This window comes from Haematobia irritans, chromosome 2 (assembly GCF_050003625.1).
Source record: "Haematobia irritans isolate KBUSLIRL chromosome 2, ASM5000362v1, whole genome shotgun sequence".
NCBI classification, from domain to species: Eukaryota; Metazoa; Arthropoda; class Insecta; order Diptera; family Muscidae; genus Haematobia; species Haematobia irritans.
In genome coordinates, this window is record NC_134398.1 from 78,259,235 (window position 1) to 78,285,997 (window position 26,763).

Genomic DNA, 26,763 nt, shown 5'->3' on the forward strand with positions numbered 1-26,763 from the left:
AATATCCAAATTACACAAAAAAAAAATAACTGCAAATAAATATTAACGACTTTATTTGTATGTAAAATCTGCTGATGCTCAACAAATTTGTCTATTGAATATGAGGCATTTGTAGTTGAAATGTGTTTGTAGATGCTTGACAGAGGAAATAATAGAAATATTCTGAATTTTCAACAAATTCTTTTGTTGCGAAAATAGTTGACTGATATCGATATGAAAACAAAAATACAAGACTGGTTACGCGCACATCGCTGAGAACATGTACGAAAGCTAAAAGAAGTACACCCAGAGAAATGGTTGGTTGTAATTCGATAATTGCAATGAGGAAATGATTTCAGACCTCTTCAATATGGCAACCCTTACTAGCCGCCATGCAGTGCTGTACATGGAACCTATCCACATTAGATGTGTCCCGATAATCACGTACACAATCAATTAAAAAGTTCAAGAAAAGGTAAACATTTCCTTGTTTCTATCACATGTATAGTTGAGTTTCAAATATCATTGGATCGACCCTATTCCTATGGCTTTTGTCTACTTGTGTTTTGTATCTAATCGTACTGAGATGGTTTCCCCGATTGTGGAGATGGATGTTGTAATGAAGCGATTTCACACTACAACCATAAATCTTGTTAGACAATCGGCGCATATACGGCTTTCGAGACAGTACAGTTAATCGATGAAGTTTGTAACAGAATTTCTTGTTCCTTTTTCCACTTGGATCTGATGCCAACACCTATTTGAAATGCCATGTAGGGCATATGGAAGGCGTTTTCCTGTTTTTATTCTTCATCTCAACAAGGTTTCGCCTTTATTTTTTACACATTGTTGGTTCCGAGCCTTTTGGATGTTGCAGATAATGAGGGATATATTTAATGAACCCTAATTGTTTACGACTTCTGTTTATATGATAACCTCAGTGTTGGAATGAACCGAACCTTTTTCAAAGAGTTTTTGTGTTGTGTAAGAATTACAAATTTACCAAAATTAATTAAGAAAAACTTTGAAAAGTAATAAATTCTTAAATGTGTTCGATATGTTTGATCGCAAGCAAGCCCACCGCTTTCTTTGTTAATGATACTTAATCATTAGAGAATTGAAATGCGAGTATTGTTTGTTTTCTCGTTTAAAACAATACGACGGTGCACATACATATGTATTTGCGTATAGTTTTCAAATTGTTAAATACAGTCAAACAAAAGTTTACTTGCATCCAAATATTATGACCTTTCCTTAATGATTTTGGTATTGATTCCGAGCCAAAGATGCGGCTTCATTAAAATAAAAACATTTTTAGTGACCTATCTGGCTTTGAATATAGGACCAATAAAACTAAAATTAAGATACAGATCTCATTTATTGATATTTATTCTCTTTCGGCGGTATATTATAGCTTTATCTTATAGCTTTATCACGTACAAACAATTGCCAATTTAAAAATCCAAATTACACAAAAAAAAATAACTGCAAATAAATATTAACGACTTTATTTGTATGTAAAATCTGCTGATGCTCAACAAATTTGTCTATTGAATATGAGGCATTTGTAGTTGAAATGTGTTTGTAGATGCTTGACAGAGGAAATAATAGAAATATTCTGAATTTTCAACAAATTGTTTTGTTGCGAAAATAGTTGACTGCTACCGATATGAAAACAAAAATACAAGACTGGTTACGCGCACATCGCTGAGAACATGTACGAAAGCTAAAAGAAGTACACCCAGAGAAATGGTTGGTTGTAATTCGATAATTATAATGTCAGTAACTTATTTTTCGTTACAAGAACAATGTTTTGATTATTTTCCCCATTATACATTCAACATACAAGACTGGTTACGCGCACATCGCTGAGAACATGTACGAAAGCTAAAAGAAGTACACCCAGAGAAATGGTTGGTTGTAATTCGATAATTATAATGTCAGTAACTTATTTTTCGTTACAAGAACAATGTTTTGATTATTTTCCCCATTATACATTCAACACGACCATAAAAAAGTTCACAGGATCAAAACGAAATTCCCATAACCATTCAATTGGTTACAATAACCAATGCCGATAAATTTGGTTTTATGCTGCATAAAATTGTTGAGCTAACCACCAGCATAGTGAGACCTACATCATGGGAATCAGCAATTTGGTACAACCAAAAGTTGAGTATACTAATAGAATATTAGTTCAATTATAGGACGGGCGTAAGGTAGTTGTTGCAACAAATAAATATTTATATCAACATCGACATGGTAAATGGTATGACGCTACAAAATTTGCAAAACGGGGAACAACATTTACTTGATAATAGTCCGCAATACATTGAATAAAGTTTATCCCATAGAAAAGAAGTTGCCTTCAGGTAAGTATCGCACCGATTTATAAAAAAGAAATATTACAAAAGTTTCCATAAAAATTGCAGGCTTCATACACCAACAAACACAAATACTTTTTACGGCAAGCGAACTTTTTTTATTGTATTAAGAATACATGAAGAATCTAAGTCGATCTGTATTTATATCTAGAGGCTTAAGGAAGAAATTTCTGGCAAGTATATATTGAATTAGGTTCTGTAGTTTGACCACATAATTGCAACCTAATAACCATCTGTCATTGGTATTCAAACATTACCTATAAAAAATTGTAAATTGTAATGTAAATTGATCTCACGTATATGTAAATCAAAAGCCTTTGTTGTTAGCACCTTTTGTATTTATTTTCGTAGTTTAGTATGATTGTAAATCTTGTAATAAATTAATAAAATCTCAATATAATCTGCCCTTTCATTTGATATTGGAATTTGGTTAGGATAATAGTAAAGAAAATCGAGGGCGGTTGCACCAACAAACAAAACAATTAATATGAAATTTCGACAACCAATGCAAAGTTGATCCAACATACTACCATGTAGTTAAAATTGCCAAATGTTAGTTGTGCTGACAGATATCATTGATAGTTGATGGAACCACCTGCTTTCGGTTGGCAAATAATTCGGTTGAGGCAACGAATTTGTTTTCTGGGTGTATGCGAAGAATACCGTTAGAACAAAATGAGTATGAGCACATGCACGTGTATGATAACAAGCAAAGAGCTCATTCATCAGAGAATACAGACAAGCATTTATAAATTTCTGTGAAAAATTTATATTTTTCAATTTGGTAGTTTCTTAAAAGAGTTTGTTGTATGAGATAATTAATAAACCCATATTAATATCGGGATTAGAGTTATTACAATTCTAATTAACTAGAATATATATCACTGGGCAAAAAGTTGTCAAAATGCTTGCTAGACCCTGGAGTAGTCAAATTTAAAATCGTCATACATTTACAAAACTGAGTATAGGATTTTCGACACAAAAGTGTTACATGTTCCCCGTCCAAAAATAGCATTTTGGACATATTCCTTCTCTGTGTGTACTTAACAAAATATCTCCAAAATTGTTCCGGCAATTTTGCAATTTTGATGCAATAATTCTGTCAATTTCAATTTAATTTTTTCGTCAATACACCAATAAATTTGTTACAGTCATTGATAGACTCGAACAAACCACATACAAATTTTTTCGTTCAAATTCAAAAATATTTGTTGAGGATTAAACGTAACGTTCAACAACAAATATTTTCTAATGTTGGATGCTCAACAAATTACTTACAAATTATGTTATTGAGAACATTGATTATTCGTTGCCTTCTGATGGTAACGATTGCTAACAACTTTTTTGTAATAATGGTTATTAAAAGTACAAATTAGTTTTTTGCAGGAAAATTAACAAATTTTGTTATTGGTTCTCAATTTTATTTTTATCTGTGTATAAGGGCTACTTCAAAGTAAAAATAAATAAAGATGTTAAATCCTCAAAATAAGACTTAGCCTATATTTGAAGCGTTTTTATCTTAAATATAAAGAATAAAGATTTCAGTTAATTTAAGGACGATTTCTTGAAATCAAAAATGTGTTTCTTTACTTTAAATAAAATTTGCCTTAGTTCGAAGACATACGGCTTTAACGGAGGAACGCAAAATTTCGAAATTTGTAATAAAAATTAAATTGTGCGTCCTAAATTTAGGTTGCGTAATCTTTAATATTACGTAAATATTTTTTCAGTGTACATTCGAGTCTGAGTCTCTCCAGTCAAAAATTGTAGAAATAGTAAGTTTAAATGACTATTTCTTAGTTTCTTTCTTCTTTTATTGTGGATTTTTTACACTTTTAAACCCTGTGTTTGAAAAATATTGTTTGTTTCATTTTGGTGTTTCAGTAGATAGTGGATATAGGAAGTAGAGTTGTGCATGTGAGTAATATTCTACTCATACTCACGCTAGATATTTTTTTGTAGAACCTAATGGTACCATAATTTATTCTATTTTATTAATTCGTTAACTACAACTGCCTAAAAATTTGAGAATAACAATTCGAAAATTACCGAGAAGTATTTATTTTTGTCATTACAAGTTAGTCATTATAACTCGACGCAATGTAATGCAACGTGTAATGACAGCTTTACTCCTGGTAATGTCAATTGTAATGAGATGTGGTTACCTAGTTTCTACTGGGTATACTGCGTAATTGCCAAACAACAAATTCAATTCCAACACTGATTATGAAGTTGCTACACGGACGAAATAGACTGTTTTTCATAAGTTTGGATGTAAAAAATATATGTTTAGAACTCAAAATTTTTAAAACAATATTTGTAAGTGCAAGCATATAATGTTCATAAACTAGCATAACATGTTTGGGACATATATGTTAATATGTTAGAACATATTATGTTTGGGACATAAAATGTTTGTAAATATAATATGCTTAGATGGGAGCCACCGTGGTGCAATGGTTAGCATGCCCGCCTTGCATACACAAGGTCGTGGGTTCGATTCCTGCTACGACCGAACACCAAAACGTTTTTCAGCGGTGGATTATCCCACCTCAGTAATGCTGGTGACATTTCTAAGGGTTTCAAAGCTTCTCTAAGTGGTTTCACTGGAATGTGGAATGCCGTTGTCATTGAGCTTAACATGGAATCGGGCAGCACTCAGTGATAAGAGAGATGTTCACCACTGTGGTAAAAATATATCCACACAAAGAAAATGTCATTAAATTTTTTTCTACCAATGTATGCCCTAAGGTGAAACATAATATGTTTGAACAATACAAACAATATTTTGTTTGGACCAATCTTGAAAATATATGTGCTTGAAGCAAAATGTGTTTGGGGTATATGTTACAGAAGCGATTTTTTTGAGGGTGTAGGTAACGAAAATAACAATAAATAACTACAAACAATAAAAATATATTGTTATTGTCATCCAAGGGGAAACTATCCTCAAATAAAATATTGTACAGCGATTCGAAATATTCAAATATTTATGTATCGAGAAAAAATTGATGGATAAATTTTTATTTGTCGTAAGTATGTAATTTTATTATAATCACCTCCTAAAGCAAAATGTAATTTGTGGACGGTGAACATGTTAAATGTTTGTCGTAACCATGTTATTTTCTTGGACATTATATATTTATGCTTGCCGAGAAAATATTTTTGCTGCGAAAATGTTCCATGTTCCATTTGGTCTAGGAGGTAACTATCAGTGTTCGAAATAGCTCCGAAACTCCTACTCAGCACTTTTTTTAAAAATAGGCACCGAAAAATAGGCTCTTTTGGAGCTAATTTAAACGAAAAACTCTTGCTCACACAGCTCTTTCATATGCAGCGTTGCCAGAATTGTTTCACCAAAAACCGCTAAATTTGCCCAAAAAATAGCTAAAAAAAGCTAAAAAATGTTTTAAAAAAGCTAGAAAAAAGCTAAATTTTGTTGTATCAAAAGACACATTTTTGATTGAAATTTAACAAACTTAAAGGCTTTATTTCACTTAAGCATATTATTTTAATTGTATTCATTTTAATTCAACTTCTGTGAGACTCTAAGCCATATTAGCTCTGTTTGCGTACTCGATACATTTTGATTACTATCACTGGAAGTCCTTCGTTTACATTTTCCAGTACTGGAAGTCCTTCGTTTACATTTTCCAGTAAAAACGTGTAATTATCAGCTGGTTAATCATCGGCAAATCCAATGTGAGATATATTGCACAATGTCACCAAGAAGTGCTTTAGAAAATATAAATATATTTCGTTTTAATTGGTTTAAAACCGCTGAATTAATGATAAATTCGTGAACGTGTACACTTCTTCTAATTTTACCCAAGAGAATAAAACCCATTCTTACTGTCTTGCAAGTTTATACTGAATAACTTTTATTGGAAAATTACCCAAACAAACCTATTGTTGTCCAATTATCGTAAATGTAAATCCATTCCATTAATAAGTAACAGATTTGTTTTTATCGAGCGTTTAAAAATGTTTTGATCCTATCAATACGATTCTATTTATTGTATTTTTTTGATGTTAAAAAAATAATACCACATTCCAAACTTTATTTCCTTAGTTATCTCTTACACTGAAAATTAACTAATTATTTTGGTATTGATTCCGAGTCAAATTTTAATTTATTCGTTTTTTCAGCTTTTTCTTCATGAATGAAATGAAATAAAGTGTTTAAAAACAAGCCGGCTTTATCGGCTTTTGGACAAGGAAAACAGAGAGAGATTCACAAATGCTATTATAACCAAAATTCGCGTTCGTATTTTAAGGACATGAAATCTTTGGCCTCACGACAATATTTTTTCAGTGTACAAAGCAATTCATATCTACTATTTTAATTTAGTAATATCATAATAACTTTAGAATATTATAATAGCATAAAAAGGATAAACGAGTCAAATGCTAATATTCCTAATAATTTAGTGACATTTTATTTAAGGAATATGTATCTGTATCTACCATTAGATTTTAATTAGATTAGAGTTTACGATAACTTTTATGAATATGAGGAAAAAATGTTACAACAAGGTGTATTTGATGCAAAAATGCCCGCATAATGGCTGGAATCAGTATTAATGTTTCAATTGAGCTTTGAAATATGTGGAAACCTTTTTCTGACAGCAAGGCTTAGAAAAAAACGCCGTTTTATTCATATTTCAATAGAAATATGTCGAAAATAAAAAAAGCCAAAAATAGCTAATAGGGTCATGAAAAAAAGCCAGAAAAAAAGCTAAATGCATTTTTTCCCCGCTAAACGACTTTAAAAAGCCAAATCTAGCGGGAAAATAGCTAAATTGGCAACGCTGTTCATATGTGACACAAAAAATATGTAGTAGAATGTGTGAAACAAATTGAAATTGATGATACCTCAGCGGCGGAAATCGCTCTTCATAAGGCCTTTTAAAAGGCATTGATTTGCAGACACAAGGCATTGACTTCCCATTACATATTCATTGTATTTTTACACAGGGTGTCATAGCCGACCAAGGGCTCCGACTTCAACTTACAGCATAAGGGCTAATATAAGGTCATTATTTTAAGGCCTTTTAGGAAGTGCCTCAAATAAGTTCTTTATAATGTGTGATAAAATAAGGCCTTTTATAATGTATACATCAAAAGGCTTTATGAAGCATATATAAATAGAGGCCTCTTAATAGGAGTTTAAAATAATGCCAATTTAATGCCTTTTTATGAAGGCTGTTTAAAAGGCCTTGTTTACATACCTTATAAAGGACTCCAAATTTCATATATAAACAAGAAATCCAAAATTTGTACAGAATTCTTTTTATTTTATTTTGTACTATATAAAATTGTACTATAAAAAATAAATCACCTTCTTCATAGGAACTGATTTCGTATTGGACGTCTGATTTCCACATATTGAACAGATCATTGGCTTTCATGGTAGAAGTTGCCGCTAAATAAATAAGAAAAATTATTATAAAATTATTATTATAATGTAATTCAATATAGTACAATATTCGTCAAAAAATATATACTTACCGCATATTTGACCTTCAGCTACTTAAAATAAAAAACAAACACCTCGACTTGCTCAAACGAAATCACAAACCCGAATGAAGAAACACGTGTTGCTTTAAATTGTGCAAAATTATTTTTATTCTGAACTTTCGGTTACTTATAAACTTACGGCATAAGGGCTTATCAAAGGTCTCTTAGATTAAAGAAGTGCGCATATGAGAACATGTCTTTTTTTTTAAAGCCGTTATAATGTTTGTGACTCGTTGTCGAAAAACTTATAAATTGGCTTACGGCATAAGGGCTTTTCAAAGGTCTCGTAAATTATAAGAGCTTGCTATGAGAATATGAGTTGCTTTTTAAAAATCGTTTTATTTTGCCTCGTTGCAAGAACACATTGTAATTCACAATACCAAACAAGGCCTATTACCCTGCCAGCATTTCAAAGTTCCATTTCATCTTCATCGCTACCACAGACTCGTAAATGTCACTACAACCATCCTACTGTGATGGGGGGCAGCATATCATAAAGTACAAAATGTACTTCATACATGTATTTTGCCATCACTACTTTAAAAAAAGCCATTTTATTTTTTGTGAAACGCCAAGCGCAACCAGCTTGTTATATTCTATTTAAATAAAAACGAAAATAAAGTTCTGAAAGCATAGATTTTACGCTTAAAATTGTGAAAGGTATATTGGTGAACAATTTTTGATTTTCCAAATGGAATAAAGTGATTGTTTTTCAAATATTTTACAGACACGCACCTCCATCGAATAAAAACACTGGCTGATAGACGCTACAACATGTAACTCGCTACTTGTAACTCTACCTCATCATTAATGCAAAAAATTATGTTAAATGTGATGTGATAGTGGTATAAATGTTATATTTTTAAGAATTTGTAAATAATTAATCAAATTATTAAATATCTAAACAAACGTGTTTTACTCGACCACAATGATTCTTTTACCACTATCTTAAAATGTGCTTTTTCTGATTGTTTGGAGGGTCTCTTATTGGCGTCGTTCTAAATTGATCTATAAAGGCACCTAATAATTGCACTCATGCGAAACCTTTTTGTAGTAACTTGGCGTGGTACAACTTCTCAATAGTGACGGCGCTTTTCCGACGAGTTTTTGATATCGTATATGATTGTTTTCAACGTACTGGGGATTCTCAGAAGCGCCCCCAAATTCAAAAAATGTTGGCAGGGTAGGAGTTCTTTAAAATGTGTCTTTAAACACATGTCCCAGATAAGCCATTTCAAAAGGCCACGACAAGTATGTTATGAGAAAAGGAATAGCGATCTTAGTAAATAAAGACCTTTTTTAAGGCCTGTTTTTTGCAATGAATGATGAATGAGTATCAACTTTTTTTATAAAGAAGGAACAGGTCTTACAAAAGGGATTATTTTATAAGACCTAATCGTATGAGTATTGCCTCTAAAATAAGGGCTCCGTGAATGCTTTAAATCGAAAGTGCTCTCGATTTACGCCGCTGGGACCATGTGTGTATTTTTTTAAGTGGAAATACAAATGAAATGAATAAAGACGGGCAAACACGTTGTGAGTTCTGATTTGATTTTTTAATTGTGTTCGTATATAATTTGTATATAGCCCTCTAAATATTAAACCACGATAGTAAGCCAATTTTAATGATTTCATTGATCGATTACATTTTTTGCAAACAGCCTCACCAGTCTCTTCATTGGTTTGAAAATATGTTCACGGCGAATTATCAAAATGGATGTACAACAAATTGCTGATTTTCAAAAATTTCTTTGCAGACAAAATTTGTGTAAAATTCCGTTATTTTAAAGCTTTTGTAAATTTTAAATAAATTAAGTGTCAATACCACATATTTCATTCAATATCATCGAGAGTCAGTTTTTAAGGAGATGCCACAAATTAGTCTTGGTTGGTTCTACACTGGACTGATTACCGCCTTCTAGGACGCTTTACTTTTATGTTCATATACGCAAAAATTTACTGACAGTTTATTGAATGAATTTGTATGGTAACAGTAGATTTAACTTTTACGTTAACTTTCATGAACATAAGGGTTATTCTGAATTTTGTTAAACTTTTTCACTTTCATATTTTTTTATCCAAACATTAACATATTTTTATTTCCAATTGTTTCCCTAGAGAAATGTTTAAAATTTGCAATATGGGATTTCAGTTATGTATTGTCTTGATGAAAACTTATTTTTTTTTGTGTTGTAAGCCAGGACATTTTTCTCGAATTTGTACATTTAATTGATCCAAAAGGTTGCAATAGTACTCTGAATTTATTGTTTTACCCTTTTGCAGATAGTCAATCAATAAGATACCTTTGAAGTCCCAAAAAAACCGTTGCCATAACCTTACCAGCCGAGTTAATTGTTTTTGCCTTCTTTTGGGCACTTCCTCCAGTTTCAGTCCATTGTTTGGATTGCCCTTTTGTCTCTGGAGTATAGTGGTGGATCAACAGTTATGAAACGACGATTAAAATCCATTTTATTTCGCATAAAACGATCCAAACAAGCTTGAGAAATGTTCATTCTTATGCGTTTTTGATGGACTGTTAACAAATGCGGCACCCATCTTGCAGAAAGCTTTTTCATCTGTAGTTCTTCATGCAAGATTAAATGGACTGGATCATTTGAGATGCCCATGATATTAGCAATTTCACGCACTTTTATTCGTCGATCATTTAATCCATATCATGCAATTTGGCTACAATTTCTGTTGTTATTGCTGTTTTTGGACGTCCACTACGTGGTTCATTTTCAATGCATGTACAATCACGTTTAATTCAGCAACCCAATTTTTTACTGTTCCTTCATATGCACTTTCACCTAACACATTCACCATATCATTATGAATTTCTTGTCCCGATAAACCTTTTTATGTAAATATTTAATGACAGCACGCATTTCTAATTTTTCCATTGTAAAAAAATTGCGGATGCGTCTGTTTTGTACATCTGTTTCTATATGAAGGAGTTGCCAGATCGAAACAACATTTAACATGTTTTCATAACAGAGATGGAAGTTTTCAAAACACTTAACTTTTTTCTGTTTATACCACGCTGTTTGTGCTAGGCTAAGAAGTTTCCGAACTGCCCTCGTATTAGTCCGTCGGGTGTGTAACGACAGGTCTAACTAGTGTAACGACAGGTCTAACTAGAAGACCTCGTGCTGTTTGGATCTCGGCTACTCTGACCTTTCGTCTACGCCAGGAAAAACCTTTGTAATACGACCTAATCTACACTTGTTTGGAGATAAACTGTCGTCACGGACAACAACCATATCGTTTACCTCCAAATTTAGCTTTTCTGTCTTCCATTTACTCCTCTTAAACATTTCTTTTAAGTATTCCTCTTTCCAGCGTATGCATAAATTCTGGTTAAGCGATTTCACCCTATGCCAACGATTGATTATGGAAATTGGAGCTTTATTAATTCGAGGTACCGGTGGGGCTAAAAGGGGACCTCTAACCAGGAAATGTCCAGGAGTTAAAGTATCAATACACGACACATCCTCAGACAATGGGCAAAGGGGCCTAGAGTTTAAACAGGCTTCAATGCGAGCCAAAAGGGTTGAAAACTCTTCGAATATGTACTTTAGATTTGAGGCTATCCTTCTAAAATGATGTTTAAATGATTTTACGCCATGGGAGGCTTGTGGTCCCATGTGTAGTGCCCCTGCGGGATTAAAATGCCAATGTATTACATTATTCACATATGATTGCATAACCTCTGACCTTATATTTCGAATAAAATTCCGAAAATCAGACTTTAATACGCGTGAAGCTCCGACGAAATTTGTTCCATTATCAGAGTAGATGTCCTTCGGGCTTCCACGTCGGGAAACGAATCTTGCGAAAGCCGCCAGAAAGATGGGCGTAGACAAATCACTAACAGCTCCCAAATTGTGGCGAAGAACAAAAATCGAAACATAGCCTTTAGTGATCAAACAATCCCTGCCCGTATAATTCTTGATGTCATAAGGCCCAGCAAAATCGACATCAACTCGAGTTAATGGCCGTTCAAGTATAGCTCTATCCACTGGCAATGCAGACATAATCTTGCAACAATAATGTTTTGCAACGACCTATAACCGATTTTATTAACGTTCTCGACCTCGGAATCCAGAACTCCGCGCTGAGAACCCTCAGCTTCAACTGAATGCGTCCATGCAAAGTAACTTGATGTATAAAGCATACTACGACATGGTAAAATAATGGGATGTCTTTCACTGAAAGACAAGAAGACGGCGTTGGCAAGCCTACCCCAACACGAATTAAACCTTCTTCGTCGACAAATGGGTGCAAATTTAGTAAGCTGCTACTAGAATTGATAGGCTGACCATTTGTAAGATTCAAATACTCTTCAGGAAAATATACCTTTTGCGTGATAATAATAAGTTTCCGTTTAACAACCTGCAATTCATTTAACGAAATCTTTGCATGAGCGGCCGAATCGGTCTTTCTCCTAAGTAATGAAATAAATCTATAGACGTATGCCATGACCCTTAATGCCTTTGAATAAGAGGAAAACCGGACTAACACATCTTCAAAGTCCTTGAAGTATGTAAAGAATATCTTAACGCTTCTTCGTTCCCCCTCGGTATGAAATTCTCGTTGAGACTCAATTTCCCAGTCGTTGCCTCCAGCGGACAACCAAGATGGACCATGCCACCATAAATAATTATCTATCATATCCTTCGGTTGTACGCCTCTGCTAATGATATCCGCTGAATTATGTTCCGATCTGACGTGTTTCCAACAATCTATTCCAACTAAATCAACAATTTTTGACACTCTGTTCGAAATAAATGTCGTCCACGAACAAGGGGGCTTTTGAAGCAAAGCGAGAACTATCATCGAATCACTCCAACAATAGAACATGGTATGATTACTGTCCAAACTCAATTCGGTCCGTAATGTACCAATCAACTCCGCCAATAACCGTGCCCCACACAGTTTTAGTCTTGGCAAAGAGACAGTTTTAAGAGGTGCTACCCTCGATTTCGCAAACAGCAGGTGAGTTCGAACGATACCATTATTAGATCTTATCCTTACATATACACAAGCTCCATATGCTCTCTCAGAGGCATCCGAAAATCCATTTATTTCCACATGAGTGTTTGGGTCAAACCCTATCCAGCGTTCTATTTTAACCCTTTCCACCCCGAATTTTTATAGGTATCGCTAATTTTTTTTTTTACTTTTAATCATGTTGAAGTCATTTACGAAGCGTCTAGCTAAAATTTCGGGTCGCCACGCCCATTCGTTTAGGCGGTAGAGAATGTTGCCTGTGGGCAATTGTGACTACAAACTATTTTGTTTTGTAATGATAGACGTATTACGTTTTATTGGATTTTTATTGGATTTTTGTTAAGTTTTTTGTTATTTTACAGTAAATATATACTTAGATGCGCGCGTGAGTGGAATTTCAATCACGCTCAAACACATTCACGAAGAAATATTTGTACTCAAGCATGCCCTGTGGGTAGGAATTCACGGTCACGAAATGGAAAGTCATACTCGCACACGCTCACACATGAACAATGTTTATGTCTCACGCTTTCGCACGATTCACGACAATTTTCGTAATTCACGACAAATCTCGTAAGTCACGAATTTTTTCGGAACACGACAATTTTCGTGGCTCAATAAAATTCTGGTAATTAACGAAATTTCTCGTGACTCACGCTATTGAAATCTTAAGCGTGATTAAAATCGGTGAGCTTGAATTTAATCGTGAACGTGAATTTGTTCGTGATTGTGACTTTTTGTGTCTGTTTTACCGTGAGTGCGAATTTTATCGTGAATATGAATTTTATTGTTAACGTGAATTTTATCTTGAGCGTGAGTTGGATCGTGAGCGTGGGTTGGATCGTGAAAGTAAATTTTTATCGAGAGTGTGATTTCGGAGAAAGTTTACTCACTCACAATCACAAACACAATTTGATTTTTACTCACGCTCACGCGCCACACATTTTTCTTTAATCCCGTTCACGCACATTCACGAGGTTTCGTTTAAATTTCATTCACGAAATTTTGTTTAAATTTCATTCACGGCTTCGCGTGAATCACGCGTGACTCACGACAATGTTTTGTTTTTAACCCATGTCAATTTAACTGGCGGTGTAAAAAACCAAAGTATTATAAAGCGTCAATATTCGTGCTAATCCACTACACCGAAAAAAAAGTTTACTATTTTTTATGAAAAATGAACTAACCCATAGTAAGAATGACCATGATTTGGCGCCAAAGATTTTTTTCATCTAGATAAGTTCATGATTTTCTTATAAATTAGTTCATGTATTACATCGTATTTTAGTTCATTATTACTATGCTGTGGGAAGAATATAGTTAAACTCATTCAAAATATTCCTGCTATCCGGAAAAATTAACAATTTTTTGGGAAACCTGTATTAAGAAATTGGTTTGAAATAAACTGTTTGTCGGTATAATTTTCAAAAAAGTAGAGAAATTGAGGTATCAAAAGTACAAAAAGCCTGTATACAACTAAGAAATTTTTCGTACAAAACAAGTCAATTTTCTATAACCACCAGTATTTGATTTCAAAGAATTATTATTATATTACACAAAACTATGGCTTATGATATACAATAAAGGAAATATTTTTATTAGTACGTTGGACGCATTTACTTGTCGGTAGTTAGTAATTGCTTCTTCAAAAGAGTAATATTCTATGTTATTAGGACTAAACTAATTAATTTAAATTTCCATGTTTTCTATCCGTATGAAAGATATATGTGGCATAAGTTGCTATATTCAATTGAATTGTCCAATTTCATCGATTTTGGCTAACTTTTGTTGGGCGGATTTGGCTTATAAGCATCTGAAATTGCAAAGTTATACAAAATATAAGAAATATATTATTAATTAATTAATTCTATCGTTCATATTGATCTCTAACTTACGGTTTTCAAGAGTATTTCCTAGAGTCAATAAGGATATCAGCTTAATTAGTATTAAACAGTAAGAATATTCAAAAAATTACCATTACGAGACCTGTCTACCTGCAAGTGAAAAAAATAATTTTTAATAAATTGAAATTTTGGTTTTATTAAAAACGGACAAAATACCGTTTACAGAAAAACTTAACACATTGAAAAATCCATCCTGTAGGTACATTATTGGAATCATATCCATGGACAAATGGGACGTTATTGAAATTATTCTCAGAATATAATTGAAATAAAAATATAAAATTAGACATAATTTCCACTTGTCAGTATAGCATTTAGTATTTAAGGTGGATATTAAGTTCGAGTTTAGCGGCTAAAATTGCAATTTCCATGATAAGTTTTCTTTAATAATCCATTATAAAAAATAATCTTTATAAAAAACTTGATTTGGGCTTTTCTCCATCAAGTTATATTTAAATTTGTATCGAAGACGTATAATTTTATACTTTGCTTAGTGATTTATTTTTAATTTTAGCGGCTAAACTCGAACTTAGTACTCACCTGTAGGAATTGCTGTAACATAAAAAATATAGATTCAAAAAAATTGTTGCTTCTCAACCTGTGATCCAGATGTATAATAAATATAAATCATCCTATTACCACTCATGTTGTATATTTTTTATGTAAATCAATTTAAAATCCGCACTAATTTTAAACTAACATATTAACAGAAATATACACTTCCTTAATCTGTTATTTGTTTTTTATCAATAAAAAGCGTTTTTGATTCCTCTAACATCACATCATTCACTTCTCAGTTTCTAAAATGTTTCGAAATAAATGTATTTTCATTAATAAACACCAATACCGCACGTACAATTTTGCAAAATTAAATCCACGTGTGCACTTCATAAATGCATCAACATAACTGAATGCAACAATAAAACTGAAAGACACAAATAGTCATAAGGGATACATACCTGCCGTAAAGAAAAACAACTCCACACACACACACGTTCCCTTTCTGATCTTGCTATTGCAAAAAAAAACAACTCTCACCACAAAAGATACCAACAACACACAAGGAACATTCCATTGTCTCTAGAATCAAAACAACCAACAACAGCATAAATGACGCAATAACAAACACAAACAATCATACGAGATATACACAAAATGTCTCTAAAAACTCCCTCGCATAATGCACTCACATTTTCCAGTAGCACGTTTATTGATTAGTAGGAATTCTATCTATAAGTTAAGGTAAAATATATACCAAATCTATGAGGAATCTATAAAAATTATATACACCTGTCAAGGATTATATTAAATAATTTTTATTCTATTTTAACTAAAATTTTCAATGTGAGTAAATACACTCCAACATATAATAAAAAGGGAAATAATCTGTAGGTAGTCATCGTACGAATCGGTAATGTCGTTAAGTTAATTTTTATTACAAAAATTTTTTTCCATACAAAATTTTGTCTTAGTAAATTGTCCACATTTCGTAGTAAGATTTTTATATTGCCCATGTATTTTTATAATAGAATCAACGATGCATTAACTACTGTGTTGGAAATTTATTTAAGGAAAAATCCTTCCCATTTCGTAGTTAGTGAACTAAAAAACATTTACTGAATTTTTATAAGTTTTCCTTTAGCTAAGTTAATTTTCGTTGTGGTTACGAAAAATGAACTATATTACAGTAAATTTGTTGAACTATGTGGAAGTCAAAATGGTCCTTAAATTTACAAGACACTTTTTTTTCTGTGTAGTATGTTGCCAAGAAGTGGCTTCCTCCCTTTTTACGATTCCTTCCCAATTCCCCACTGCATAGAAGATATGTATTCCACATCATCGCCGCATTTCTCGTCACTGGGACATCCCAATTGAAGTTCAAAATTTTTGCAAAATCATTGTTTTTCAAACCTTTTTTCTCCAGGTCTTATGTTCAAAAATATGTAATTTTACTACCACAATGGCCCAAAGTTGCCCACAGGCAACTTTTCAATTTTAAAAATTTCCCATCTGTTGTTTTTTTGCAATTCTAAGATTTGACTTCGAGAAATATTTTATTTGACATGTACTACAATAGATTTAATAAAAACTTTCAACATTTTAGATGTAATTTTTGAAAAAAGTTACATGTATAAAAATCTCTTTTTAAATTCGCAAATATTTTTTTCTTGAGGTACGTGCGTTATAATGAAAAAATTTTTGCTAATTGACAACCAAATTAGCTGATTTTTCATTCAACTTGAAGAAAACACTTGTAGCTTTCGATACCGTTACAGTTTTATTAACAAAAACAACGCTGACAGTGAGTCTCAAAACACAAAAAGTTGCCCACAGGCAACTTTAGGGTCAAAAGGGTTAATATCGTTTAAAGCTTCATAATCATTTATGAACTGCAACCAGCGTAGTTTACTATGATCAGTCAAGTACCAGTTTTATCAGCCCATATTTGCTTCATCAATATTTTTGCCACGATAATGATGGGCCCCAACCATCCGGCTGGATCAAACAATGAAGCTATTATGGACAAAACTTCCCTTTTCGTGAAATCGTCCTTCAGGTGAATGTTTTTGTCTTGCTGCATCGTCAATTTCTAAAAAGTGCTCGCTAAGAAGATGTTCTGGTGGTAAATCCTTTAGAATTCTGTCGCCATTGGCAGTCCACTTTCTCATAGTGAATCCAGCGGAAGATAATGCAGCGATTAATTGATTCGTAGCCTCTATTGCTACTTCTAATTCATGTGCCCCTGCAAGTGCATCGTCTACATACATCATATGTCGCAAAATTTTTGAAGCGAATGGTAATACACATTCTACATCAGAAGCTAGCTGCAACAAACTTCTAATTGCCAAAAACGGTGCACAATTAACACTAAAAGTAACAGCCTTTAACTCAAAATCTTGAATATCCATATTGGGATCCCTTCGGAAAGCAATCCTCTGAAAACGGGTAAATTCGTCATGCAATAGGATCTGCCGATACATCTTTTCAATATCCCCATTAAAAACGTATCGATAGAATCGCCAGCGAATAATCAACAACATTAAATCATTTTGTAAAACGGGACCAGGATACAAAGTGTCATTTAAACTAAGTCCACTTGAGGTCGGATAGGATGCATTAAAAACCACCCTTACCTTCGTTGACGTTCTTTCTGGCTTTAGCACCGCATGGCGGGGTAAATAATACTCTGTGTTCTTTTCTGTAAGCTGGTCCACCCGAATCGTATGACCTAAGGATTCATATTCAGCGAGAACAGTATCATTATTCGCTTTCAATTCCGCATTCCGTACCAAAGAAGCTTCGTTTCGTAGAAATTGTCGAAAAGCCTTCGTTCTAGATAGACCCAATCCCTTTCCATCCAAATGCTGCGGTTTGAAAGGAAGACTAACCACAAATTGACCGTCGAGGGATCTGGTCGTTGTTCGCTTGAATAACTCCTCGCAATATTCCTTCTCTGCCGTCACCGCAGACACTTTTGGAAGCTCCTCCAATTTCCAAAATTTTTCCAATTGCAGATTTATACAAATCTCATTACAAAAAGATACAACAGTGGTAAAACTGCTACATTCACTATCCAAAGGTCCCGACAAAACCCAACCAAATATCGTGTTCTGAGCAACAAGTGAACCCAAAACGTTCCGTTAAACACCATCCAAAAGTATGTCAGGATAAAAATCTGCCCCAATCAAAATATCTATTTGATTGCTTTTAGAAAAATTAGGACCAGCCAATTGTAGATCTCCCAGAGAAAAGTGATTCGGCATCGAAATAGATGAACTAGGAAGTTTCCCAGTCAGCTTCGGAAGTACCAAGTCAAACACCTCTGAACTCCTGAATGGTCTCGATATGTGGAAGCCAATTCAAATGTACACTGTTTCTGGGGTAATCCCGCCAGCGCATTGTTCAAACCTGAAATTCTTGCGCTTATCGTCGTAGTTGGCAAGCCAAGGCGTCACTGAAGTTTCTCAGACATAAAAGATGCCTAAGAACCCGGGTCGAGTAATGCCCTTGCAATATACATAATTCCATTAAGCAGTCCCTAGTAATACCTGCCGTTGAGATCTAGCAAAATAATTCTGTACCTCCTGATCGACTGTAGAAATTTACAGAAATCAAAATAGGGTCGTTTGGTTCAGTCACCTTTACATCTGTACTTAAAGCCACACGAGGTTCGCGATGTAACAATGTATTATGTCTCGATTGACACTTGGCGCAGCCCAATTTACTGGAACATTGATATACTATGGTTGCTACTAAAACAGTTCAAACAGAGTTTATTCTTCTTGACAATACCAAATCGTTCCTCTGGAGACATCTTCAAGAATTTATTACAACATTTAAGATAATGTTCCTACGAACATATAAAACAAAAAACTTTATTGGTACCCGCTTGATACGTCTTAACTTTTCTTAGTGTGACCGTGGAATTATCTAGTCTTTCTGTCTGTTCATGAACACCACTATGGGTCAAGTCAAAAACTGTCTCCAACGACTGAAAACGAGCAGTCAACAAGTTATCGAGATCCGCCCGTCTCGAGACTTCGGTCTTTTCTCTCACAGTCTGCTCCCACAAAGACAATGTAGTGACCGGAAGTCGTGAGGAGCAGAAAGATAGGATCCCAACTATCACTATCAATCCCATATAAATTAAGCGAAGTCATGCAGTTGCTAATATCCTTTTGCAACTTCTTTATATCGTGAGCGGTTTCCGATCTAGCTGGGGTGAGATTGAAAAATATCTTCAATTGGGTATTTACAAGAATTCGCTTATTCTCATACCTATCCTTCAGATTGTTCTACGCCATTTCGAACCCCTCGCGAGTCAGTGGTGAATTCTTAACAATCTCCAACGCTTCATCCTGAGTATTCTAACGTAAATAAAACAATCTCTCAACGGCAGTTATGGATATGCAATCGATATAAACTGCCGTAAACATATCTCTAAATGACGGCCAAGAAAGATAGTAACCCTTGAAAATTTCCGTGGTGCAAGGAGGTAATCGCAAGCGATGGTCATTAGTTCTAATATCCTCCACTTGATGAGGAGTTTGATTCACAGAGTGGACCGTCGATGTTAGAACGGAGCTATACAAAAACGTCTGAGAAAGCTCCCCCATAAAGGGTGATACGGTCAAAATTTGGTCAGGGGAAAACGCGTGTAAATCGGTGAAATCGTTTATTTAAAAAATCAAATTAAATTTCTTTTTCAAGTTCAATTAGTATAAAATTCAGGAAAAATATTCAGTTAGGCTTTCGCTTTTCCAAATCCGAATTGCCGGGCCTCACGCTTGACACCTGCCATCAGATTTTGTACAGCCACCTTGTCCACCTTCTTCGCCGCAGAAAGCCAGTTTGCCTTGAACTGCTGCTCGTCCTTAGCAGTTTTTTTGGTCTTCTTTAGGTTCCGCTTGGCAATAGCCCAGTATTTCTCAATTGGGCGGAGCTCTAGCGTGTTGGGAGGGTTCTTGTCCTTGGGAACCACCTGCACGTTGTTGTTGGCGTACCACTCCATGGCCTTTTTACCGTAATTGCAAGATGCCAAATCCGGCCAAAACAGTACGGAACAACGGTGCTTCTTCAGGAAAGGCAGCAGACGTTTATTCAAACACTCTTTCGCGTAAATTTCTTGGTTGACAGTCCCGGAAGCTGTGAAAATGCTGCTTTTCAAGCCACAGGTACAGATGGCTTGCCAAACCAGATATTTCTTTGCGAACTTTGACAGTTTTATGTGCTTGAAATATCTGCTACCTTTCCCCTTCCTTTTGCCGTATAAAACTCCTGTCCCGGAAGCTGCTTGTAGTCGGCTTTGACGTAGGTTTCGTCGTCCATTACCACGCAGTCAAACTTCGTCAGCATCGTCGTGTACAGCCTCCGGGATCGTGCTTTGGCCGTCGTATTTTGTTTATCATCACGATTTGGAGTCACTACCTTCTTGTAAGTCGATAGTCCGGCTCGTTTTTTGGCTCGATGCACGGTTGTAGACGATACACCCAACTTATTTGCGGCATCTCGGAGAGAGAGGTTAGGGTTTCGCTTGAAACTACCGGCAACCCTCTTTGTCGTCTCAGCGGCTTCCGGTTTTCGACTTCCCCCCGATCCAGACTTCCTGGCTGTCGACAAACGTTCCCCAAACACTTCAATTACATTTGAAACGGTTGATTTGGCAACTTTTAGCGATTTTGCCAGCTTTGCGTGCGAGTAGCTCGGATTTTCGCGATGCGCGAGCAAAATTTTGATACGCTGCTCTTCTTGCTTGGACGGCATTTTGACAACTGAAGAGCGAATTCCAAAATCAAAATAGGAGCAACATTCTACACACACACACCTTCAAAATGAGGGGTGTTCAGGTTTTTTAAATGCAAAATTGAAAGAAATACGTCAAGTTTATATTGACCAAATTTTGACTGTATCACCCTGTAGTCGCCGCGCATGTGATATACGCCTCCCTGTTCCTCCGAGAAGTCAGAATCTATACTAAATTTCTCATTAGAAGTTTTCACCTTATTCCAAAGACTCTTAAACTCCTCCTTACGAAGCTCCACAGTGAACATCGTATGAGAGGTGTTTGAAATCGCGTTATACTCATTCTCAAAATCCAAGAACAAAGCGGCAAATTTCTGTAAAAGAACAGGACCCTCTATAGTGCAAATCTGTCCACCTCCAGAATACCAAGTATAAATTCCGCAGATCCAATTAACCTTCCAACTAAAGTTGCCTCAACCACAAAAAATTACCGCAACCATCAAGATCAGTTGAAAAAAATTAAAAAATAAATAAAAAACAAGTATATACGGCCGTAAGTTCGGCCAGGCCGAATCTTATGTACCCTCCACCATGGATTGCGTAGAAACTTCTACGAAAGACTGCCATCCACAATCGAATTACTTGGGTTGTGGTATCTTAAAACTTCTTAACATCGTTTTCTAAATTGTGAGTTAGTCCATACGTGGTATATATTAGACAAAAAGTTATCTATAGTTAAGTATACAAATAATTACGAATCGATATGGACTTTTTGCACGGTACGTAGAGAGCCAGAAATATGGGGGCTATATACAATTAAGAACTTGATATGGACCAATATTTGTGTGATTGGAAATCGATTTATCTGAGGGATATATATAACTATAGACCGATATGGACCTAGTTAGGTATGGCTGTTAACGACCACATACTAGCACAATGTACCAAATTTCAACTCACTCGGATGAAATTTGCTCCTCCAAGAGGCTCCAAAACCAAATCTCAGGAACGGTTTATATGGGGCTATATATGATTATGGACTGATATGAACCACTTTTGGCATAGTTGTTAAATATCATATACTACCACCATGTTCCAAATTTCAACCAGATCGGATGAATTTTGCTTCTCCAAAAGGCACCAGAGGTCAAATCTGGGGATCGGTTTATATGGGGGCTATATATAATTATGGACTGATATGAACCAATTCCTGCATGGTTGTTGGATACTATATACTAACATCACGTACCAAATTTCAACCGAATCGGATGAATTTTGATCTTCCAAGGGGCTCCGGAGATCAAATCTGGGGATCGGTTTATATGGGGCCTATATATAATTATTGACCGATTTCGACCAATTTTTGCATGAGTGTTTGAGGCCATATATTAACACCACGTACCAAATTTCAACTGAATCAGATGAATTTTGGTCTTCCAAGAGGCTCCGGAGGTCAAATCTGGTGATCGGTTTATATGGGGGCTATATATAATTATGGACCGATGTGGACCAATTTTTGTATGGTTGTTAGAGACCATATACTAACACCATGTACCAAATTTCAGCCGGATCGGATATAATTTGCTTCTCTTAGAGGCCTCGCAAGCCAAATCGAAGGATCGGTTTATATGGGGGCTATATATAATTATGGGCCGGTGTGGACCAATTTTTGCATGGTTGTTAGAGACCATATACTAACACCATGTACCAAATTTAAGACGGATCGGATGAAATTTGCTTCTCTTAGAGGCCTCGCAAGCCAAATCGGGTGATCGGTTTATATGGGGGCTATATATAATTATGAACCGATGTGGACCAATTTTTGCATGGTTGTTAGAGACCATATACTAACACCATGTACCAAATTTCAGCCGGATCGGACGAAATTTGCTTCTCTTAGAGGCCTCGCAAGCCAAATCGGAGGATCGGTTTATATGGGGGCTATATATAATTATGGACCGATGTGAACCAATTTTTGCATGGTTGTTAGAGACCATATACTAACACCATGTACCAAATTTCAGCCGGATCGGATGAAATTTGCTTCTCTTTGAGGCTCCGCAAGCCAAATCTGGGGATCGGTTTATATGGGGGCTATATATAATTATGGACCGATGTGGACCAATTTTTGCATGATTGTTAGAGACCATATACCAACATCATGTACCAAATTTCAGCCGGATCGGATGAAATTTTCTTCTCTGTGAGGCTCGGCAAGCCAAATCTGGGGATCGGTTTATATGGGGGCTATATATAATTATGGACCAATATGAACCAATTTTTGCACGGTTGTTGGAGACCATATACCAACACCATGTACCAAATTTCAGCCGGATCGGATGAAATTTGCTTCTCTTTTAGGCTCCGCAAGCCAAATCTGGGGATCGGTTTATATGGGGGCTATATATAATTATGGACCGATGTGGACGAATTTTTGCATGGTTGTTAGAGACCATATACCAACACCATATACCAAATTTCAGCCGGATCGGATGAAATACGCTTCTGTTAGAGGCTCCACAAGCCAAATCTGAGGGTCCCTTTATATGGGGGCTATACGTAAAAGTGGACCGATATGGCCCATTTTCAATACCATCCGACCTACATCGATAACAACTACTTGTGCCGAGTTTCAAGGCGATAGCTTGTTTTGTTCGGAAGTTAGCGTGATTTCAACAGACGGACGGACGGACGGGCCTAGATCGACTCAGAATTTCACCACGACCCAGAATATATATATACTTTATGGGGTCTTAGAACAATATTTCGATGTGTTACAAACGGAATGACAAAGTTAATATACCCCCATCCTATGATGGAGGGTATAATAATAATAATAATACCCTGATCAAAATCAATCAATCTCTTCGGCACGTCCACTTCACCTTTCAACTGGTCCAGTTAAAAAATTCAAATAATTCCTGCCGCAAGACTGAATTAAACATATACACACAAAAATTCTCCTTTCAGAATCAATCACGAAACTAATCGACCCAACTACTGCTTAATTGAAATGTCTCCAATCACGAAAATGATAACTTTAATTGGGCATAGAAAAAAATTCCTGAATAAAAATTGATTGATTTCATTAGCAAATTTCAATCAATTTTGTAATTGATTCAATTAAAAATGTAATCGATGTTGATTGCAAAACCCAATTAATTTTATAATTAAAAAAGGTAACTTTTTTCAATTACCTTCTGAATTGGCTTAGAATTAACAACTGATTGTTTGAAATATACCTTTACTTAAAAATCAAAACAAAAAAAAATTATTCATCACCTTTTTCTTTTTCTTTTTTTTCTTTCTCTTTCTCTGTTTCTTTTGTTTTTTTTTTTTGTTTTTTTTATTTTTTTAACTGACTTAGTCTTCCGAATCAGTTAATTGATTAACTGAAAAAATTTTCAACTTCAATTATCTTTTTAAGTGAAACATTTCGGTGATATTCTTCCCTGTGTAGAGGAGGCAATCAATCACACAGGGGAAAAGTGATTTTGTTGATTAAGAACTGAATATCATTTTTAAGGTTATTTGGGACGCTGAATCCAAATCTGCTCTCTGTTTTTTTTTTTCGATCAGCTCGACTTTTCGAGATATACCGTTATGTTCAAAATTAAGGCACTTCCGCTGCATATATTGGAATAACTTGAAAACTCTGTTTTTTTCTCTATCAGCTCGACTTTTCGAGATATACCGTTATGTTCAAAATTAAGGCACTTCCGCTGCATATATTGGAATAACTTGAAAACGGTTCAACATAATAAATTTAGAAAAAAAATTCCAAACAATGTTCTTTTTAAGTCGTTCTTACACAATTTGCTGAATTGGTATACATCGCGATTTTCGTAAAAATAAACATTTTCTAATGGGTAAGTTTTTTATGATTCTACGAATTAAAAAAATTAGGTAATAAAAATTAGTAGGTAGCAAACTCAAAACGCCTATACATTTAATTGTTCCTTTGTGACACCTAGTCAGTTCACAGTCAATTAAAGAAAAAAAAAAAGAAAAGTGCACTTGTTTTTATTGATGTGTGGTTTACCATAGGTAACGGATAATTTTTTAAGGAAATTCCCCTTAACATATGTGTTCATTCATAAGTGACCGTCAATAAAATTTTGGATATAATTTTTAAGTACTTTAGTAAAAAACTATGAATTATTCAACCAATATTTTTCATTCAACAAGTGTTTACGAAAGTGAAAAGTATAACGACAAAAATATGACTACGTCAAGAGACAGCTGTAAAATCAATCCCAACTATTTTTGTCACATGTGTGGCGAATACATTTTTATAAAAAATAGAAAAAGTGTGTCAGATTTTATTAAAAAAGTATATTTTGAATACTTCGGATTTGCCATGGAAATCCGTGACAAGTACTGGATTCCTAATACGGTATGTAGCAACTGTGTAGAGTATTTAAGGTTATGGGCAAAGAAGCAAAGGACCCACTTCAAGTATAAAACACCAATGATCTGGCGGGAACCTTCGAATCATTATGACGATTGTTATTTTTGCGCTGTCAACATAACAGGCATTAACAAAAGAAATCGGTCTAAATTGATTTATCCTAACGTGTTGTCTATTATTCAACCAGTCCTATATTCTAGTAAGGATTCAGAACTACAAACACATACATATACACACAATTTTCACGACCTACAATAAAATGTTCCTTAATTAATTTCTGAATATGGATCAGATGGCATCCATTTAGATATTTCTTATGAACTCGAACAATTTAATCAGGATGAGCTTAGTGATTTAGTGAGAGATCTTGGACTCTCTAAAAAGCACCTGAAATTCTGGCTTCTCGATTAAAGCAAAAAAATCTGTTAACCCAAGGAACAACAATTTCATACTACCGTAACAAAGAAAAAAACTTACTTCCATTTTTTTCCGAAGGCGATGAATTTGTTTATTGTTCAGATGTTCCTGGTTTAGTAACTGCGATGAGATTAGAGAGGTATGATCCAAACGACTGGCGACTACTTATAGATTCTTCTAAACGTAGCCTAAAATGTGTACATCTGCATAACGGAAATAAATTGGGTTCGTTGCCGAACGCACTTTCAACTAAAGCTAAAGAAGAATATTCCACAATTGCCTCAGTTATAAATAAAATAAAGTACAACGAACACCGCTGGCTAATTTGCGTGGATCTAAAAATGGTGAATTTTCTTCTAGGCCAACAAGGTGGCTACACAAAATATCCGTGTTTTATTTGTTTATGGAATAACAGAGCCAGATCTGAACACTGGAGTAAGAAAATCTGGCCTTCGAGGGAAGCTATGACTCTATGAAAACACAATATAGTTAATCAACTACTTGTATCCAGGGATCGCATAATACTGCCACCTCTCCATATCAAGCTGGACTTATGAAACAATTTGTCAAAGCTCTCAACAAGGACAGTAATTGTTTTAGATATATCAGTAGAAAGTTCACCAATTTGAGTTCGGAGAAACTGAAAGCTGGCATTTTTGATGAAATGCTTGGAATGAGTTTGTTTCGATTGTGTGCAATTTCCTAGGAAACAAAAAGGGTTATCACTACTCGGACCACGTGGATAACATGTTGTCACATTTCAAGCAGCTTGGTTGTAATATGAGCATTAAGCTGTACTATCTACACAGTCACTTGGATTGTTTCCCTGAAAATCTTGGAGACTTCAGTGAAGAATAAGGTGAACGTTTCCATCAAGATATCCGCACTATAG

At 34.8% G+C, this 26,763-nt stretch overlaps 2 protein-coding genes across 2 annotated transcripts; both read right to left on the bottom strand.

The window, feature by feature from the left end:
- Positions 1-11,050: 11,050 nt before the first annotated feature.
- On the bottom strand, positions 11,051-11,590 carry LOC142224679 (uncharacterized). The gene has a single exon (XM_075294465.1). The coding sequence runs from the start codon at positions 11,588-11,590 to the stop codon at positions 11,051-11,053; it is 540 nt and encodes a 179-aa protein (XP_075150580.1).
- A 307-nt stretch (positions 11,591-11,897) lies between these two features.
- LOC142224680 (uncharacterized) lies at positions 11,898-12,746 on the bottom strand. The gene has a single exon (XM_075294466.1). It carries the CDS (start codon positions 12,744-12,746, stop codon positions 11,898-11,900), a length of 849 nt encoding a protein of 282 aa, XP_075150581.1.
- Positions 12,747-26,763: the final 14,017 nt, after the last annotated feature.

Coding starts and splice junctions, on each gene's coding strand:
- LOC142224679 (XM_075294465.1), bottom strand. CDS start 11,590: ATGCAATCATATGTGAATAATGTAATACATTGGCATTTTAATCCCGCA.
- LOC142224680 (XM_075294466.1), bottom strand. CDS start 12,746: ATGTTCTATTGTTGGAGTGATTCGATGATAGTTCTCGCTTTGCTTCAA.